Source organism: Scomber scombrus, chromosome 3 (genome assembly GCF_963691925.1).
Source record: "Scomber scombrus chromosome 3, fScoSco1.1, whole genome shotgun sequence".
NCBI classification, from domain to species: Eukaryota; Metazoa; Chordata; class Actinopteri; order Scombriformes; family Scombridae; genus Scomber; species Scomber scombrus.
This window is the reverse complement of record NC_084972.1, coordinates 28362037-28383828: the sequence shown is the minus strand read 5'-3', so window position 1 is coordinate 28383828 and position 21792 is coordinate 28362037. Positions and strand designations below refer to the sequence as shown.

The 21792-nt window shown below is 37.6% G+C and overlaps 2 protein-coding genes across 2 annotated transcripts; one reads left to right on the top strand and one right to left on the bottom strand.

Moving 5' to 3' along the window:
• Window positions 1-1580: 1580 nt before the first annotated feature.
• c3h6orf89 (chromosome 3 C6orf89 homolog) lies at window positions 1581-10421 on the bottom strand. The gene is made up of 8 exons (XM_062416475.1): window positions 10254-10421; window positions 8016-8293; window positions 7506-7671; window positions 7199-7344; window positions 5939-6090; window positions 5215-5350; window positions 4469-4592; window positions 1581-3859 (listed from the first exon to the last, which is right to left on the bottom strand). Exons 2-8 carry the CDS (start codon window positions 8202-8204, stop codon window positions 3777-3779), a joined length of 996 nt encoding a protein of 331 aa, XP_062272459.1. The 5' UTR covers window positions 8205-8293; window positions 10254-10421; the 3' UTR covers window positions 1581-3776.
• A 1446-nt stretch (window positions 10422-11867) lies between these two features.
• nfs1 (NFS1 cysteine desulfurase) lies at window positions 11868-20508 on the top strand. Its single transcript, XM_062416448.1, has 13 exons — window positions 11868-12754; window positions 14853-14929; window positions 15478-15594; window positions 15972-16055; window positions 16182-16334; window positions 16683-16776; window positions 16959-17093; window positions 17651-17808; window positions 17967-18072; window positions 18277-18358; window positions 18762-18845; window positions 19281-19370; window positions 19532-20508. The coding sequence occupies exons 1-13, from the start codon at window positions 12649-12651 to the stop codon at window positions 19593-19595; spliced, it is 1350 nt and encodes a 449-aa protein (XP_062272432.1). The 5' UTR covers window positions 11868-12648; the 3' UTR covers window positions 19596-20508.
• Window positions 20509-21792: the final 1284 nt, after the last annotated feature.

Below are 21792 nucleotides of genomic sequence, written 5' to 3'. Positions count from 1 at the left end.
ACTTAAAGTCTTATTTACATCATTTAATCAACATTTTCGATAAGCAATACTTCAGCTGACTATGTGTGATGTTAAAGTTTCTCTGGTAGTTGTGAACTTTAGCTTTATTTAATCTTTTTACCCTGTTTTTCTTTCATGGTTTTATTCCACATTCACTGTTTGATTCAGTCTCAGCGTTTCTATTAAACAAGCTCTGATAAACTCGCTGTACGTCATCTGTCCTGCAAAGAACGGTCAGAAAAACAAAGCTGGTGAAGAAAGAAAAATGTTTTAACAGCTTAAGAGCCAGATATTACCGTCATGAACTGGTGGAGGCCAAACTGGAGCTAAAAGGAGAGTAAATATTAGACTTTTATGGCTGTTTTTATTGGCTGATTGTGTAGCTCTGCATCTGCTGGATCTGTAACTGTTTAAAGCTACAACAATTTGTTAATTCTATTATTCGATTGACAGAAAATGAATCGCCAAGCATTTTGATAACTGATTAATCGTTTGGAGTATTTTTTTTTAAGACAAAATGCCAAAATTATCTTGTTCAAGCTTAAAATGTGAATATTTTGTGGTTTCTTTAGTCCTCTATGACAGTAAACCGAATATATTCAGGTTTGGGACTGTTGGACGGGACTAAAGATATTTATGTTGCATCTTTGGCTTTGGGAAATAACATCATAATCAAGTTAGTTTTTAAGCAAAGGTTGCCTAGTTGTAGCTTCTACAATCATGTAAATGTTTGTCGATTTTGTTTAACAATTGACTGAATATATTTCGATTTTGATCTGTTAGCTGAAAAAATAAATCAAAATTTAAAAATCAAGAAACGTAAAGACTTGATATCAGACATAAAGTTTAACTCATTTTATATCCATACCTGCCATGTTCCTGCACTCATGAAGTATTTTTAAAAGTTCAATAAACAACCAGTTCTGATTAAACCAAACTCACCTCACTTTCTAATCTTACCTAAATTTAAAAAATAAACAGATACAAATGACACTCAGATGGAAGCAAATACATGACAAGTTTTTAATTTTTCTCATAAAACTATGACATTTCTATGCAAAGCAAACATTTTAAAAGATTCACTCCCTGAATTTGTTTTAGTGCTATATGATTTGGAAATGTGGGGGAGTTTGGGGAGATGATAAAACAAAATGAGGGAGTGCATCTTTAAAAAACACAGAAAATCAGATTTGACAGGCATCAACTTTGGCAAACTGATTCAATATTATTTATATTTAATATCGACCCCATGGAAACTCAGATTATGCATAAAATATCTTCTCATCTGCATCATAGATTTGGGATTTTTTCTCAATCTGTTGAAGATGATGTGACATTTTTTTGTCTGCACTCTGTACTGACAATCACAAGAGATAATCAAAAGTATAACGACATTACTACACATTATTATTAAAATTAATGGCTTCGACACATATATATATATATATATATATATACATATATATATACATATACATATATATACATATATATATACATATTCATATATATACATATTCATATATATACATATATATATATATATATATATATATATATATATATATATATATATATATATATACACATCCTATTATAACAATAAATAATGACAGAAATTAGAGAAACAGTCCGTAAAATCAATATCAAAAAGAAAATTCTGATCGATCCTGATCGACAACACAGAGGATAAAAAATAAAATCCTTTCTGTCTCTGAAGCTTCATGTGTGTATGTGTGTGTGTGTGTGTTCGGTTTGAGTTGTAACTAGTTGTTAAAGGGTCAGTTCACCCAAATAATAAAAACATTTGCTCTCTCTCTCCTCCCTCAGAGTGTTTTCTCTCCAGTCAGACAGATTTGGTTTCATTTATTCAGGTTTTGAGGCATCTGCTATTAAGATTTCTGGGTCCACCTACAAACAATGAAAGTAACTGGAATTTAGTTTTAAAATGTATTGACAAAAAAAAAATTCAGCAGCATCACATCTTTCAGAAATTGACCGTGTGAAATCTGAATAATCCTCAGAAAACACTAGAGAGTTTTCACTGAGACTAATGATGTGGTTAAAAAGTATTGAACTGTTTTTAAAGTATGAAAGTATAGTATGTATAGTAAAGTAAAGTATTAAGAAACTGTTGAAAATGTGTTCTAGGTTTTAAATCATAATTATGTTTAACGCTAATTTTCAATTTTGTTATATTTTTTGAAATTCTGAGTAGCAGTTTTTAAATACAGGCACTCATGAAACATCAAATATGATCTTTATTAGAGGTTTCTCTGAATAAAACAGACATTTATATTTCCCAGAATTACACTGTTGTGAATTTACTTTTTCTTTTGATATCAAATTAACTTTTATAGTATTTGGGGCCAGAAGACTGATGATTAATATGCTGTTAAAGACACCAGCAGAGAAAAAGTGGTTTTATAACTTAGGCAAACTGACCCTTTAACTATGAGAAAAGAACTGGATGAGGAGCAGCAGGTGAAGCTGCAGGTGTGTCTCACAACTTCAGCAGGTAGTCGTTCACATTATTTGAAAAGCTCCCAGAAAGCACTGCAAAAAACTAACGAGGTGAAGCTGTCAGCTGGGGACGGATTAAAGAGCGAGCTGCAGGTCCTCGTTGAGAGTTCCCAAACTTAGTGTGATTCTAAACTGACTGGATGCTCATTTATTTCCAGAATATGCATCATGTAAGTATATCAATTGAGCCTCAAAATCAGGTATAAGTGCAGGAACTGCCTTTAAGGTCCTCATAAAATGTAGTTTATATTAATTAGATTAACACAAACTAAATGCCACACAGTGAACGGGGGGAGTTTGAGCCTCTAGTTAACGTGGGATCAGCTGCAGGTGCTCTAATTATGTCCATTTAGTGTCTCATCATCCTTCACTCTGATGTGGAGTTCATGTTAGCAGTTTTCTGACTTTCTGACGTATTAGACCCTTCAATATAATCATTTGTCATGTCAATATAACAAATATGTCAAATATATTTCTGCCAGTCAACCTAAAAGAAAGAATATTTAATTGGCTGTGGCACAAAAATGATGATGTCTCCATTTTTAATCCCACCTACGAAGCTCTGATTGAACCTCTTTTTTTCTTTTTTTCTTTTTACCAGCTCTGGAAATCATCATTAATGAGCACATGACAAGTCCTGTTTTTGATTTACTGAATAAATCGTAGATGTGGGCGTAAATTCAGAGATCTGGAATAAGGCTTCTCATCAATTATTCACTACTTTCTGAGAGAGAGAGGGAGGCACACATGAAAATTATATATATGTGTTTTTTAATTGCTAGAGATCTGCTTGAAGCTATGGCACAAGCACAGCACATCCAGAACATCTGAGAGCTGATAACGTCTGCAGAGTTTTACAGACTGATGATGATGATGATGATGAAGAAGAAGATGATCTGCTGTTCAACACGAGGACAAAGTCACAAAGTCATTTCTCAATCCTCTGACCCCTCGAGCCCAGCAGAAGGTTCCTTTTTTTTTTCTCTCCCCCCCTAAACTGAAGTCATGTGTGCAGTTGTTTTCAGTTGTCCGAGGGACTCTGGGAGGATTATCAAGAAGAGAGCAGCGTCAAGGAAAAAAAAGACGGGAGGGGGAGAGGTATAATAAGGCAACGATGGGCAGGGGCCACGTTAAAGGCCGACCAGCTCCAAAAAACGCCTCACAGCAGGAAGTCTAACATTCACAGCTGATGTTGCGAGTTCCTGGTCCTGAACTCTGTCCTCTTTGTTTCTTCGCTTCGCTCCGTCTGAACGTTAAAAGGCCGACCCGTCACAGATGATGTTCTGGCCTCGACCCGGGAAGAGCTCCATCTGCCAGTACCGAGGGTCGGCGTACACTACACAGGAAAAGTTCAAAGGTCAGAGGGAACAAACGTCAGCTGAGCGTTTCGGCTTCAGCGGAGACGTGTGACATTCCGCTTGTCTGTGTGTGACTTTAAAAGGAGGACAGATACAACGAGACTGCGAGGGACAGTTTTAACAGTCTGTAAGTGTGTATACTTTAGTTGTTGGGTTTTTTTATTGGGTTGTGAGGCAAAATGTCATTATTAATTGTTTTAATAAAAATAACAGTTTCCTTAACTTAATGCAGATATTAAAAGGTGTGTGCACAAAATAAGGAAAATATATCTTCAGAGGCTGCTTTAAAATGTGTATTGTGTGCACATATAATACAGAATAATCAAAAGTATCCATGTCTGCATTTATTTACTGGCCAGAGGGACAACATTTATTTATGTATTATATAATATCCTCCACAGTCTGCTGTGATAATCCACAGCTAATCATTGTGTTTGATTCAGAGCCTCTGAAGATATTTTTAAATCTCTCGTTACCTTCTGGGCACGAGACCAGAGTGTGTTTGTGCTGTTTGAAGTCGTCTGTCTGTCTCTTGTCATTGTGTTTACATGTGTTTGTGGATGAAGAACAGGTGCAGCAGCTGTTACCCATGTCTCCAGGTGTCAGCCACAGGTTGAAGGAGCTGCAGTGTTTCTGGCAGCGTTGAACGGGCAGAACTCGAACTGTCGGCAGCCCCTCGCCCACCACCAGCCAGCCCAACACGCCCACACCCTGAAACACAGACAGCAAGCGACTCAAGCAACAGCTGCAGTGATGAGCGTTGATTTGTGGTGAATGGTGGAAGGACTACACGACACTAGTGAAGGTTTTAAACACTGCAACACATGAATGCACCAATCCAGCACTTTCAACAGCAAATAATAAAGTTGAGGGCAAATCTACAACACCTAACTGACATGGAAAGGGAAGCAGCTTGTGTGCAGAAATTACTGAATCGAGAGCAAAATTTACCAATCCATGTGCATGAATTAACAGAATATTATTGATGTTTTAACATTCATTTAAAGGTGCAGTGTGTAGGATTTAGGGCATCTAGTGGTGAGGTTGCAGACTGCAGCCAACTGAGTACACCCTCTCTTTCCAAGTGTGTAGGAGACACTATGGTCATCAAGAAACTCCCAAAAAATGCAGCCCTAACCCTAACCCTCTACAGTCAGTGTTTGGTTTTTCTGTTCTGGGCTACTGTAGAAACATGGCGGTGCAACATGGTGGACTCTAGATATAAAGGGCTCATTCTAAGGTAATGAACACACAATGATTGTTATTATAATGGGATTACACCCTAATGAAAACATGCTTATACCTCCATTTCTGCTAAGTCTGCTGAACTCACCTTGCTCTGGGAGTTTGTGCTGTGGGTGACCAGACAGCGCTGCAGGATGGTCCCTGCACTGTCCAGCAGGGGGCAGAGCTCTGCCTTCGGGAAAAGCCACCGCAACACCTTCTCTCTGGTCCCGGAGCTGAACCTCCTACAGAGACAACACAGGAAACCGTCAGTACCACTTATGTATTTATTTATCTTTGTAAAATAATACCTACTTCCACATCAATGTGAGCTGATTTATATTGTTTTATGTACTGTTGTTGTTTTAAGTGTCTTGTAAAATGTCCTTGAGTGCTTTGAAAGGCACCTTTTTAAATAAAACGCATTATTATTATTATTAATAAACGCATCTACAGTCTATAAATGGATTTGATCAATTGACATCAAACTAGGGCTGGGCAATACATTTATATTATTTCAATACCGTAATATTTTATACATATTCTCTTAGATTTTGAATATCGTTATATGGTGATATGGAATAAGTGTCTTTTCCTGCTTTTAAATGCTGCATTACAGTAAAAAAGACTGTTCTATTATCTGCCTTTATCTACTTAGTCATTATATCCACATTAATGATGATTATCTATCAAAAATCTCATTGTGTAAATATATAAACTATCGATATCGAGGTATTTGGTCAAAAATATCGTGATATTTGATTCTGCCCATATCGCCGAGCCCTACATCAAACCATGACCCAACCGCAGCTGCTTTGAACAGAACTGAGTACCAGAGCAGGGTGAAGTTGGCGGGTCCTTGGGGAAGGCCGTGGTTGTGGTTCTGCAGGCTGTCATCCTCCTCCAGCAGAATGGACATGGAGCCTGAATGAGCCAAATAAAGCTCCTCAAGCTGCTGCCGCTGGACGCTGAGAGACTCCCCACCCTGTAAAAAACAAGTGTGGTTATAATAATAAGGCTTCTCTGATTGGCCAGAGCAAGTAATATGCCACGTCGGGCAAGTAAATCTAGCAACTCTCCAGCCCGATCCAGCATGTAGTAGAAATTAAGTTAATAAAAAAGTTTCAATCTTTTGCTTTTTTTTATCATCGTGGTATCATTAATTATCTCCTCCTTACACGCATTAGATAATATTGGCATGTGCCGTTGGCCAATCAAGAACTGAGCAGGTTATTAATGTGACGCTTGAAACAAGCATCCCTCTGGATTATGTGAGCTCCGTCAAACAGAGGGGAAAAAAAGGGAAGTGGAGCGTGTAATGTTTACTGCCATAAATACTCGAGACAGAGAAACATTAAAAGAGGGAAATCAGGAAGCTTGGAGGAGAACAAATGAGTCTAAAAATGTATTTGCCATTGGGTTAAAGAGACTAAACTTGGCTGATCAAAAGAATCCAGTGTTCAGTGAAATTTAGGGGATGGGTCATAACCTTTTTAATATGCAACACAGTTTGTCCTTTTCTGTTTCGTTTACTTTAAGAACAGATTAAACATGACAATGAACTTCAATATTTGTTGATATTTGATAACTTCTAGTTACAGTAACATTGAACCCTGATGAATACAAACAGGGCGTTGGTTGTTGTTTTTTTGGTAACAGTGCAGACGGATTTTAAAGGACTGACAGTTGGAGTGCTTCGAGGTTTGGATGGTCATGAAACTCTGCTGGTTAAACCATCAGAACAAACGTTTCTAGTTCTTGTGCCTTAGAAGATATTTGGGTCTTTGATTTAAAAAAAAAAACAAAAAAAAACTGAAAGAGTGACATCAACTACAACCCTCAAGGCAACTGAGGCTCTTATAGGTACTTAGGTATTTAGAGCCGTTCACCAAACGTGATGTTCGTAGCATAAATTGATTGAATGTTAAATAATTCAGGAGACTCCTGGGTTTCTATGTTGAAGAACACTGAGAAGATTACAAGAAAGCTTTGAAATGAGGATTACAGTGGTGAAAAACATCATTACAACTCTATTAGATATAAAAACCAAGAGAATTTTTTAAAAAGTGTATTGAAAGGTGGGGTCGTCTGACCTTCAGCAGGACGAGCTGTGGCCCCCGTCGCACAGCCACGGTACCTCTGAGGCTCTCTGGGACTTCGAGCACCGAGGAGATCTCTGCACAGCCCGAACAGTTGACCAGACTCCTGAGAGAGCCGGCACTCCACCATTCATGGAAACCTGTGGCACACACACACACACACACACATATATAATATAAACTACTATCTCATCTGTCATCTCAGTGTTACTCCATACTTCCTAATTAGTGTTTATGAGAGAGAATAAAAAACCAGAAAGGAAGTCAGAAACACAGACAAAGCGATGATAACCCTTCACACCTTGCAGGTTGTATTTCTTGGCGATGGGCAGCGACAGCAGTCGGACGTGACTGAGGGGGGACGACCAGTTGTAACAGCCCAGGTTGACCAGACCCAGCTGCGGGGCGCTCTGAGGATACGTGAAGGCCAGGACCACCACCAGCAGGAAGCCCACTGCCACCACAAACTGTGGAGACAGACAGAAAGAGATGTTATAAACTGTATACTAAAAAAACAGCTGAGTCATTTATTTTACAGCAATAATTTAATAAAAATCTGTATTTTCAAGAAATAACACTTCTCTATTAGTGAAGGATGACAGTATAAGGATATATTGTTGTTGTTTATTGTTGTCTACCTTACTGTGGGTTAGAAACACAATTTCAGTCTGCTATATGTCCTTCACATTCATGAGGCTGTATGTTTCGTACTTTTATGTGATAAAGATTTTAATTGACCTTGCTGGTTTCTGCTTTTATGCTCATATTTTTATGATGTTTTATGTCTGTGTTTAATATTTGCATGTCGGACCTTGATGGTGGCTCTCAGGATGGGGAACTGAGGCGGCTCTCTCCTGGGCTCGTTGGTCTCCAGAACCCTCTTGATGAACCTCTCGATCTCCCTCTCCGACATCCCGTAGCGGTATCCCGACTGGCGGAGGATGTCGATGCTCTCGGACAGCTTGTCGTAGATACACGGCTCGCTCATCGTCGTCCCCATGGTGGCGGCGGCGGCGGCAGTGATGGCGGCTTTTATTGGTCAAACGCTTCGATCTTCAGCTGCGGCGGGCTCCAAGAGCATGGCATCACCTGTCAATCAAAGGAGAAGTTAAGTACCACTTTCAAAACTTAAATTATCATAACTTTAATGATTAAAGGTCTTGATTCATCAGTGTCTGATCTATATGTGGAAATTAGAAGTGATACAAGAGAATTTGTGATATTCTTCAACAACTTCAATGATTATTTTCATTATCGATTCAATTGTCCGTTATTTTCTTGATTAATCGATTAGTTTTTTTGGTCCAGAAAAAGTCAGAAAATGGTGAAACATGCCAACATGATTTGTTACTAGAGGGGACTGAGCCTTTACTGTTCGGGCCCTTCAGCTGTGGGACTTCCTGTCTGGAGATCTCATACAGGCAAACTCAGTGTCACCTTTAAAATCTCTTCTTATTTTAAATTTTCGATTTCTTTGTTTTGGATCTGGAGCATTATCTGTTTTTTTTGTAAAGCACTTGTTTAAACCTGCTTTGAGAAACCAGATCTTCCTGATAAATAAGCCTGTATAAACTGGTAATATTTCTTTATGAGACACGCATCTGGTTTCACAATAAACCTGATATAAAATCTGGAACAAGATCAGCCCCCCTTCTTCCATCACAGTCAGTCTAACAACCATTTCTCTCCTCCTCCTGCAGGCTATTCAGCTCTACTACATGTTGGCCAGAGGTCAAGTATTCGTCAACATCAGTGTAAAAGTCCTGAGTACATAAGTATTAGCATGAAAAAGGTGGTTAAAGTATTACAGTAAAAGTACTGCAGTATTATGAGTGATGTAGTATGCAGTATTACAGTAAAAGTAGTGGTTTGGTCCTCTGACTGATATATTATTATATATGACATCATTAGATTATTAATAGTGAAGCATCAGTGTTAGAGCAGCATGTTACTGTTGTAGCTGCTGGAGGTGGAGCTAGTTCACATTACTTTATAGACAGTTTGCTAGTTTAGTCCATTGGTTCCCAACCTAGGGATCTGGGACCCTCCAAAGGGTCAGCAGATAAATGTGAGGGGTGGTGAGATGATTAATGGGAGAGGAAAGAAGAAAAAACTAAGTTCTGATATGTTTTCAGTTTTGGGGCTTTTTCTCTAATCTTTGATTTTGGTGAAATTTTGGATCATTGCACATTTAATGAAATGAAACCATGTGAGAAGTTTAGAGGGAAAAATCACTATTTGTTGGAGCTGTTAACAACTCAGACATCTGAAATGTGATCCGACTACACACTGCTTTTTGTAAAAACACCAAAAGACAAAGCTTGTTACATTATCCATTGTAATAATAATACTACTACTAATAATAATACATTTTATATGTAACAGCTTTACATGTGTAGCAAATTTCAAAGTGCTACAAAGTAAAAGCATCAACATAAATAACATAAAACATCATTAAAATAAAAGCATAAAAGCAGCAAGTTTCATTTAAAGTAAAAGATTCAGCTTAAAATAAATGTTTTAAATCCTTCTTTAAAACTCTCAGTAGTCTGTGGTGCCTTCAACTAAAAAGTAACTAAAGCTGTAAAAAAAATGTAGTGGAGATATTAGTTATAAAGTACAATATTTAACTCTGAAATAAGCTGGAGTGGAAGTATAAAGTAGTGAGTTAAGAAAGGAAATACTCAAGTAAAGTACAAATACCTCTAAACTGTACTTAAACACAGTATTTGGGTTAAAGTACTTAGTTACTTTTTTTCACCTCTGGCACAGAAACATAATGAACACCCTCATTATCATCATCATCATCATCATCATCAGTGCTGCTGGTGTTTAAAGCTGTAATAATAACAACATCAGACACATTTAATATATCTATAAACTCAGTGCCTAAAACAACAACATAACACTATTAATCTAACTATGGTTTAACTAAATAAAAGCTAAAGTGAACCGTGTTTCTGTGACAGCTGCACACTGACAGCTTAGCTTGTGTTTGCTTTATATTTCAGTCTCTTAAAGAAACTACAGCAAATAAAAACCTCCTCACCTTAAAACGAGACACACCGCTGTAGTAAAGACTCTCTTCTTCCTCACGTTACATTCAGAAATAAATATGATGTTTTAAATGAACTATTTTGTTAGCTAAAACGCATGGCTGCAACAAAACAGCTAATAAGACTGTCTTCTGCTTCTTCTTCTTCTGCTGCTTCTCCCTGCTCGCTGTTAACAGAATGGCGTCATATCGCCACCAAGTGGTACTGAGTGGTTATAGCACACACCTTTATTTTTTTATGTGTCTTTTATTATTTTTATTTTGTAGAAGCATTTTTCAAAGGTAAAACCACATATATATACTATGGGTTATAGTCCCCATTATTTATGTATTTATCTATCTATCTATCTATCTATCTATCTATCTATCTATCTATCTATCTATCTATCTATCTATCTATCTATCTATCTATCTATCTATCTATCTATCTATCTATCTATCTATCTATCTATCTATCTATCTATTTATTTTTAAGTTCTTTATTATTTGTTGAACAGAATATAAAATATAATAAACAAAGAATATAAAAGCAACCAGTCATTCCAGATCATAAATAAAAGATACACATATTTAAAAAATAAAATAATATATAATAATTTCATTAGAAAGAAAGACAATTACTAAAGATAGACAGATAATTACTAAATAAAGTAAAAGTACAAATGACAGACATATTCAATTAAAGCATTCTGAATAGATTTTGATAAATAATATTGATTAATATTGATCAATATATATGTATAAAATATATTTTTGAGTCTACAATAAATACAATATATATACTATATATACCCTTAGTGTAGTTGACAGATGTATTTTCAGTCCCAGAATAAAATGTACAAGAAATGTATTATTAAAATTTGATAAGCATATTCATAGCATCCTTTTATAGTTGAAAGGGTTAAGTGTAAAATTATATTATGATTGTTTTTAGCTGTTATGAAAATATCAGCGGTTGAACCCACGTTGTTATAAACTCCCGCTGTGACCAATCAGATGACAAAGAAAGATCTCAGCCCCGCCCCCATATGAACAAAACAACAGCATACTGACCAATCAGAGAGCAGACTGTCCACAGGAAGTCCCTCCCCCTGTTTCCGGTTCTTGTGTAAAGCGTGAAACCGAACTGCGTCAAGTTAGTGTGACTTACTGAGTTAACGTGCAGAGATACCGGAACATGTGAGGAATAAACAAAATAAAAGTCACTCAGAGTTAGTCAGCTTTATGGACAAGTTTATTTAGCATAACAATCTTCAGAAAGAAACACAAGGACAACAAGCTAAACAAAGATAATTAAATATAAATATAATATCATGTGTAAGCAAATGGGTAATAAATACATAAATAGAAACAACATCATACAATTTTCATATACAGGTGAATTTTAGTTTCTGTAAACTATAATACAAGAAACAAATACTGAGATGGTGTGAGGAGCACTTCAAATGATAAGTTACTGCATATACATACAGTAGGTGGTGATGGATAGTATATAAAGACTGCTCATATATACAATAATGAATGATATACATGTTATTGTCTCATAATACTAAGTTATAATTGTTAGACATAATTATCAGATACTAAGTTATAATTGTTACACATAATTAGTTAAAAACTAGAAAGAATGTGCTTGTTAAAGAATAAAATAATGAGTAATTAGTACTAATTAAGTACTAAACTAACTAAAACACACACACACACACACTCACACAAGACATTCCACTCACTGCCATCAGTATTGAACAATTCCCCTAAATATTACACACTGGCTGTTACAGTTAAAACAGGATCAGGTTTATCAGCATTTAGAGCAGTTATTGCTCTAGGATTAAAAATGTTTTTTTAACCTACTCCTCCATGTTTACTGTCCTGTAACATCTACTTGAGGGAGAAGTTATAATTATGAGATATTAAGTCATAACTATGAGATACTACTTCATTAATATGAGTTGCAAAGTTAAATTGTATTTAGAGAACAAAATCTGATTCATTTTAAAAATATTTTCTTGAATCATGTTTAAAAACAAAAACTTTCAGGATCATTAGTGGGGTCATCTTATTTTGAAAGTCATCAGCGGAAGTCTCTACAGCCCCATGTGTCTCTGCTGCAGCTTGACTCTTTCTCACTGATGTAACCTGCAGGTCCCAAAACTGACAAGCGGCAACGCTGCTCAACACTACGATCTGCTCACGTTTCTGCTCTTTTTATCCTCTAGTTCGTGAATCTTTCTTCTCTTCTCTCTTTCCACAGGAGCCAGCAGCTTTATCTATCTGGTTCAAGCCGGGTTTAAAATTTAGTTTTGGGTCGCAGTCAGCTCGCTTGTTGTTGTTAAGGTCAGTGAGTCCCACAGCTGAAACTTGTCCTCCTCCTCCTCTCCTGGTCCAGATGCTTTCTCCAGGAAGGACCGTCTCCTCTCGGCTCTTCAGGCCGGTGCAGTGGCTCCATCTCCGGGTTGGTGCCGATGGGAGAGCCGCCAGCACCCAACACAAAGGTGAGCAGAGCCTTAATCAAGTCAGAGCTGCCACCATGAGGCTAATCCCAGAGTGACGCAGTTTATTATAGAGACATTAAACTTCACAACACCTTTAAAAAACTGAGTGATGAGACATTTTACATCTATGTGTGTGAGCTGTGTCACATGAGGGGGAAACATTAAACACTATAAATAACTTAAAACAACAAATTCACAGCCTGTCGTTTTAGTTACATCAGTTAAAGTTATGAAACTGAGATGATTAATCGATCAGCTGATCCACAGAGGTATAATTTAACTATTTCAAACATTGATTATGACTTATTTTTAAAAGATAGGTTCTCAATTTTTCCAAGTCTAAACCTGTTAAATAAATCTTCAGTAAACTTTTAAATGCACAGGATTTTCCCCCATTGTATCATGAAGGGATCCTCTGAGAGTGACGCAGTTCATTATAGAGACATTAAACTTCACAACACCTTTAAACAACTGAGTGATGAGACTTTTTATATCTATGTAGGTGAGCTGTGTCACATTAGAGGGGAACATTAAACACTGTAAATAACTTAAAACAACAAATTCACAGCATGTAGATTTAGTTACATCAGTTAAAGTTATGAAACTGAGATGATTAATCAATTCCAGTGTAAGTGATGGGAGCCAGAATCCACACAGTCATTTAGTGCAAAAATACATTTAAAAGTTTATATTCAGCTTCAGCTGTCTGAGTTAGTCATATCAAGTGGATATCTGACACATTTACAGTGTTTTTAAGCATCGAATTCCCTCTTAGTGTTTCCCTGTTGAGCTGTGGTGGAAGTATAGTAACAAAAAGAGGGACTTTGGCACTAAAAAGACTGTAATGTTTAATAAATATCTACTTGATTTGACTCATTTGGACGACTGAAGCTTCAGAAACCTTTTAAATACATTTTTGCACAGGAGGAGGAACTGTGGATTTACATTGTGATTGCATCATGAAGGAATCCTTTGAGAGTGACGCAGTTTAATATAGAGACAGGAAACTTCATAACAGCTTTAAACTGAGTGATGAGACGTTTTACATCAAGGTCACATCGAGGTCACATTAGAGGGAAACATTAAAACTGTAAATAACTTTAAAACAGCAAATTCACAGCCTGAGATTTTATAGTTTTAGTTACATCAGCTGAACTTATGAAACAGTGAAAGAGGTGTAAACATTCCTCCTGTTCACTGACTATTAAAAGATCCTCATAAAGTGCTTTCAGTGTAAATGATAGGGGACAGAAATCCACAGTGTGTCTGTCGGGGTTATTATAGTTATGAAATCTTCATTAGTTTTTATTTTTATTTAGTTTTTCAGTTTGGCTTTAGTTAGTTTAACAAGTGATTAACTAGTTTTAGTTTTTATAGTTTTTATTTAGTTTTACTCTTAGTTTTAGTTTTTCAGGTTTTAGGAGGAAAGTCTTGATTTGTAGAAGCTGAAAAGGATGAAAGAATACATGACACCGAATATGGTTTAACCAAGTCATTGTTTATTAAAGGCACCATATTGTGCAAATCCATTTTATTATTTGTATTCTTTAATCATTATAACAATGCTCAGCCCTCAGCAGAGCTCAGTAATTATCCCCTGGTGCTAAATAAGAAGCAGAACCTTTAAATGGTTCACAAATCTGATTTTATCTGCAATTTTTGTTTAGTTTCAGTTCATTTTGCATAGTTCATTGTAGTTTTTATTTAGTTTTCTTACTTTTTAAATCATCATTTTTTTCATTATTTTTAACGGCTATTAGTATTTTTAAAGTATCTGCTGATCATTTCCTGCTGCTTTTCTTTGTCTTCTATGATAATAAACTCAGTATCTTTGGGTTTTGGACTGTCAGTGAGACAAAATAAACATGTAATTCATCACCTCAGGCTTAAGGAAATTGTGTGACATTTTATAACCATTTATTGAATAACAGTCAAATCAAATTAAGTGACAATGAAAATAGTCTCTTGTTTGAGCTCTACAGTCACATGACCTGCCCGTCACAGATATCTGACGCAGCGTTTTTACTCCACCATCACACAGACCTGATTAAACTCTTTCTCAGTCAAACCAGCTGACTGTCTCTCTTTTGTGCTGCAGAGCTGATCCAGAAACATGAACTGGAGAAGGACGAGCCCCGTCCCCTCTACATGGACTTCCAGGCCACCACACCCATGGTAACCATTACTAACCTGTTGTCATGGTTACAGTTTTTACCAGCTGATGTCCGAGTCAAAAAGAAAGCTACTTAAACTTTCTGCTTCAATCATAAATCTTAATTTTCACTAGGGTCCGACCAATACTGGATTTTTTGGGGCCAATGCCAATACCAATATTAGGGAGCAAATATATTCCTGTATCGGTACCCTGGCCGATAACATCATATGAACAGAATATATACATAAACACACGTTTTTTTGCAGTCATCTTTCAAATGTGGTTATTAATCACTTGTGATAAAGATATGTAGTGGATATTGATATATTAAAGTTCATACTCATATACTACAACTCATATCATATAAAATGACATCAGTATTGAAAAAAACCCCACATATATTAAACTTGAATTAAAAAAAGGATCAAATATACATAAAATGCTGCCTATATCACTTTTTAAAAAATCAGCAAATATGAATGTCTATGAACAGAAAAACAACCTAAAAACATCTGTACTTATATATATAACTTATGTAAATATAATGTGTGTGTGTGTGTGTGTGTAGGACCCCAGAGTGCTGGACGCCATGTTGCCCTACCAGGTGAATTACTATGGTAACCCTCACTCCAGGACACACGCCTACGGCTGGGAGAGCGAGAGCGCCATGGAGACGGCCAGAAAGGTAGAGAGACATTATTAGAGAGGGATAGATAAAAAAAAAAAAAACTTGAACTCATCTCAACTGATCATATATATTCTTTTCTTTTCCTTTCTACATTTTCTTTCACCGTGTTGTAACATGTTAACTGTTTCTTGTTCTCTTTTCTTTAAAATTCTGAATTTTCATATCTCCGTTGTGTGCTCAGCTGTGGTCGAGCTGTGGTGAAGCAAAACTGATCATAAAGCAAATATTTGACAGAGTTTGACAGACTGTGTGTTCTCTCCCTCCCTCTCTCTCTCTCTCTCTCTCTCTCTCTCTCTCTCTCTCTCTCTCTCTCTCTCTCTCTCTCTCTCTCTCTCTCTATCTCTCTCCCTCTCTCTCTCTCTCCCTCCGAGCAGCAGGTGGCTGACCTGATTGGAGCAGATCCCAGAGAGATCATCTTCACCAGCGGAGCCACCGAGTCCAACAACATGGCTATCAAGGTCTCACCCTCTGCTCCTCCTCTTCATCACATCCTCTTCATCATTACCTCCCTCCATCATCTTCACCTCCTCCTCTTCCTCCTCCACCAGCAGTGACTCTTCTCTCTCTCCTTAACTCCCCCGCAGGGTGTGAGCAGGTTCTACCAGACCAAGAAACGTCATGTGATCACCACGCAGACCGAGCATAAGTGTGTTCTGGACTCGTGTCGAGTTCTGGAGTCCGAAGGATTCAAAGTCACGTACCTGCCTGTGCAGACGAACGGACTGGTGGACCTGGAGGTGAACATACACAGAGAACATACACAGAACATACAGAGAGAACATACACAGAACATAGAAAATACTGTACACACAAAAAACACACAGAGCTCATGTGAGAAAGTACAGAAAATAAACGGAGCGTTCTAAAAAGAGGAAAATACACAGAACCTCCAGAGAACATACAAAAGACACAAAGAGTAAAAAGATGCAAAGAGAACAAAGAAAACATACAGATGTGGAGAGAACATATATAAAGCATACAAAGAACAAACAGAGATCTTTCAAAGAAAGTGCAGAGAACACATACATAACATCATGCATGTTCTCAAACTGTATCAACTATAGTCTGTGTGTGTGTGTTTTCAGCTGTTCGAGGCCTCCATCCAGCCCGATACATCTCTGGTGTCGGTGATGACCATCAACAACGAAATCGGAGTCAAGCAGCCCATCGAAGAGATGGGTAACGATGGCAACGCAAACATGTTATTTAGTCCTTTCATTTGGCCGAAATCTGACGCCTGACATCAGAGTTCATTCAGGGTTTTAGTGATTTAGAATAAATCATGTAGAGCCTTCACCAGGTTTCTGATCTGATTCTCAGTTTTCTATTGTTTCATTGATCTTTGCTGTTCTTCTCCACAGGTCAGATTTGTCGCTCTAAGGGAGTCTTCCTCCACACTGACGCTGCCCAGGCTGTCGGAAAGATTCCCATCAACGTCACTGACTGGAAAGTCGACCTGATGTCCATCAGCGGTCACAAGATCTACGGACCCAAAGGTTAGCCTTCACATTATAGTAGTATGCCCTAAACTGTTAGCTTGCTAGGAAGGTAATGCAATTTATTTATACAGGATGTTTTATACACTAAAGTACTTTACATATATATAAAGGAGAAGAACAAAAAAACACCTAAAACATTAAAATGACTGATACATTGTAGAATGACAAAACAGTAATTATCTAGAGCAGAGAACAGGTAGGTTTTAAGTTTTTAGTTCAGGTTGTTCAGTGTGTATCTACAGCAGTCAGCAGACGTCCTCCAGAGGGTTCACACTGAGAAAGAATGTCAGAAATGTTATTTGGTCCCAAACTGGTCTGACACTCTGACAGCTGAATTTTAAACAAGTTGTAGCAACTTCAGAGCTTCCTTTGGTCGAGTAGACACTGTTTCATAGGTCTGACCTGCTCAAGATGAATGTTTATATTTTTAAGGCCATGTTTAGACATGAGTCCTCTTACTCTAGCGATATTTTTTAGATGGTAAACAGCTGGTGTAAGAGTCTAAGAACTGCTGAGTATATGATGAAATGACCATTAACTCTGTGTGTGTGTAGGTGTGGGTGCTCTGTATGTGCGTCGTCGGCCACGGGTGCGTATGGAGCCACTGCAGAACGGCGGCGGGCAGGAGAGAGGGCTGCGCTCCGGTACTGTCCCCACCCCACTGGCTGTAGGGCTGGGAGCAGCCTGCAACATCGCCATGAAGGAAATGGAGGTAAGCGCACCCAAATACGATGTGACCCAACAAATTCACCTTAACATAAAGAGCTAAAGGCACCGTATCATCCTGACACTGTATATATGTGTGTGTGTGTGTGTGTGTGTGTGTGTGTGTGTGTGTGTGTGTGTGTGTGTGTGTGTTTGTGTGTGCAGTATGATCATCAGAGAGTATCCATGCTGGCTAATCGTCTGATTGGGAAGATCATGTCTGAGATTCCTGATGTCATCTTGAACGGAGATGCAGAGCAACGCTACGCTGGTACAAAGACACACACACACACACACACACACACACATATACACACACACACACACACACACACACACACACACACACACACACACACACAAACAGAAGTAAAAACACAACTCTGTGAAATGTTTGAATTAATTTTGATAAAAACCTTGCTACAGTAGATGACACAGATGGGCTTACCTGACTGTGTCTCTGTGTGTGTTTCAGGCTGTGTCAACCTGTCCTTTGCCTATGTGGAAGGAGAGAGTCTGTTGATGGCACTGAAGGATGTTGCTCTGTCATCGGGGAGGTCAGACACTCACATGTTAAAATTTGAAATGTAAAGACAGGATTGAAGTTTGACTCAGAGCAGGTGTCCCAATGATTAAGATGTTTAGCAAAGACCAGCAGTTGCATTTTGCAAGCAGGTCCCCTTTTGGTTTGTTGTGATGTTGATGCACGTGCACTAGGACGCATATGCACGTTATTCCTCTGATAAGAAGCGTAGCAATAGAAGAAGAAGAAGACTGTAAGCTTGCAAATGAAGATGTAAACAATGCACAACTTAAAATATTCTAAAAATCAGCTTTGAAAGTGTTTTATAATGAAGAAGACAATGCATTCAACATGTTTATTAAAACTTAAGAGAGACGTGACAAACACCAAACCTAAACATGAATTTGGTGTGTATGTGTGTGTGTGCGTGTGAACAGTGCATGTACGTCAGCATCTCTGGAGCCGTCGTACGTCCTCAGAGCAATCGGAGCAGATGAAGACCTGGCTCACTCCTCCATCAGGTACACTACAATCCATTATCATAAAATGAATAGTAAGACTACTAATAATCCAGATTATAATCTTGATTATGGATGAGATTTGATTTGTCATTTCAATAAAATGCAATTTTTAAACATTTTTTATTATCCTCATTCTAAGACATTCTGTTGGCTGGTTCTGTGTTCACACTGCTGATCACAAGATGAGTCGCTGATCACAGTGTTTCAACACAAAGCTGAATTTTCTCACATCTTCTGTACGTCTCTCTGTGACGGTGTGATGCAACAACAGCAGAGACTCACAGACAGGAAGATATTTCTTATTTTAAACTTAAACATCTGTCTAAAGTTCAGCAGCTGGAGATGATTCTTTGCAATCTTCCTATTTTATGGTTTGACTTCAGTTTAATTAAATGTAGATTAATATAAACCTGTGTGTGTGTGTTTGTGTGTTAGGTTTGGCATTGGCAGATTCACCACAGAGGATGAAGTGGACTACACAGCAGCAAAATGTGTCCATCAGGTCCGCAGACTCAGAGAGATGAGGTCAGTTCAGATGGACTCAGACTGATGTTAACATGATGAGTACATTGTTGCTGTTACAGATGGATCAGTTGCTTCATACAAGCATAAATAGTTAAAGTTTAGAGATGATAATAGTGTTACAGTTGCACCCAATAAACTGTTTCTGTCTCCTTGTGTGTCAGTCCTCTGTGGGAGATGGTTCAGGAAGGGATTGACCTGAAGAGCATCAAGTGGACACAGCACTAGATCCCTCCCACTTCCTGTACCCTTCCTGGCTTACGGCGACAACGACGACGACGATGATAGTTCCCGAGGATTTCCTGGAACCGACCAGCTTTTTCCTTCCTGTACACAATCACGCACAAACTTCCTGTCGGACTTGAAGTCTGTTTGTAGCTGTAGCTGTAGCTCTGTGTCTCTGTTGAAGCTCCTCCAGTCGCTCTGTCAGGAGATGTTGATCAGAGAGTCGACCAAAAAAAAAAAAAAAAAAAATACACGCCGACCTCTATTTGTTGTATTAATTCCTGTTTTAAATCGGTCCGCTTGTTGCTTCCTGTGTCGACCGGGTCTCGTATCACAAAGTTATCTGGCTCTCTCTGGCTTCACTGAATCTAACGTGAGTGATCCTGATGACTGGTATCACGGAGTTATGAAGTGGTTTACTGATCCACTTGGAGTGTATTCATGTGAAAGAGGAGTCCTTAAATGCAGCCAGTAATGTTTAACACTGGCGTACTTGATATTTCATAATATGAAACGAAACGATGATATCTGTTGGGACATTTTATCATAGAAGCAGCAAAAAGCTTTATTGAGTGAGGTGAACGATATTACAAAAACAACACAAATACAATGCAGTAAGAATGATATACAAATATAGGAAGTAAGGCTAAGGCTTACTTTATTATTACATAGACCTCTCATGTTCAGTAGAGAGACTTATATGCTTTTTTTGTCTTATGATGAACAAATTATTTAAGTGATATATTCTAAGTGAGGCTGTTACTGCTGTCGAAGCATAAAGGAAAAACTACAGAAATGAGGCCTGAAGAGAAGATATTAATGCATGATCCGATCATTCTTTCATGTTTCTGACAAAAATTTTAATGGAAAGTAAAGTGACTCAGCTGATTTATTAAAAAAAAAGTCTGTTGCTGTTTATTGTCTCTTGTTGTGTAAACTTACTTTTGTCCTAGTTGACTCCGTTTTTCCCAGTGAGCCAGTACTGAGTGTTTTTTTGGCAGATTTAAAATTTTTGATCCCAGAAAATGTTTTAAGCCCAAAATGATTGCTGGCTAAACTAATAATCTTGCCTTTGTGATGCAAGCCCTCGTCAACATGTTAAGCAACCAAAATGGGTAAAGACCCCAGTCAGTGACAAAAAGGAACAATGGACAGCACTGCTTCAGCCAGGCTGGGCAAGGCAGCAGACTTAAACCTTACATACTGTTCATAATCTGACTCCAAATTAGTCTCTACACCAATTTACATTCATAAATTCCCCATCAGTCATTAATAAATGTTTGATTAATCTTATGGGGGGGGGGGGGGGGGGACATTCACAATCATTATTTTATAGAATATCATGAATACAACAACATGTTTGAATGCCAATTTTTGACTTTTTTTATAAACAGGTAAAATGTGTACATTTGCGTATATAAAAATGTGTATCAGCTGCACAAAAAAGATGCATTTTATTTTCATTTTTGTATACTGTGGGTCACATTAGGAAAAGTCCAGCTAAAATGTAAGTGTTTTTACAACTCTCAAATGTGAAAATGGGACAAATTTGACCCTGAACAGTATGTAAGGGTTCAATTCACTGAATTATCTTAAGATTTTAAAATGTGTCTAATAACCCTTTGAGCCAGCACTTCTCACTTTACTTTGATGATGCACATCTGCTGCTCTGATCACATGTGATGCACTGTCCTCTCTGTCTTCATCTTATAATTCAGTCTTGCAGTTTTTCCCACCCTTTTTCCCCGACGTCACTGTTGACTATTCATTAATCAATATATCATGTCAAACACAATAATAGCAGCAACAGCTTGAGTATAATGTTTAAATCGGGAACACTCTACAAGACTGCACCCACAATTTGACCACAACAAGGCAATATTCAAGATGAAGAGTAAAAACATCTGCAGTCCAGTCTCTCACAAAAAATCTGAAAGTCTGAAGGCAAAACACTGAAAAATTGATAAGCGTGTTTGTGTCTTGACAGTCTGGGAGGATTTCTAAAGTCTTGTATTGTGTTCCTGTATGAAGTCAGCAGAGACTCTAACTGTATTTATTAGACTCCAGCAGCCCCTTCTGTTATTCATCATATACAGTATTATCCAATAAACAGCTGCTTCATGTTCATGCATTAAACCTTTGTCTTATTTTTTATTTTATGTTTGGTTTTATAGGGACAAAAACATTTTATGGACCAGTG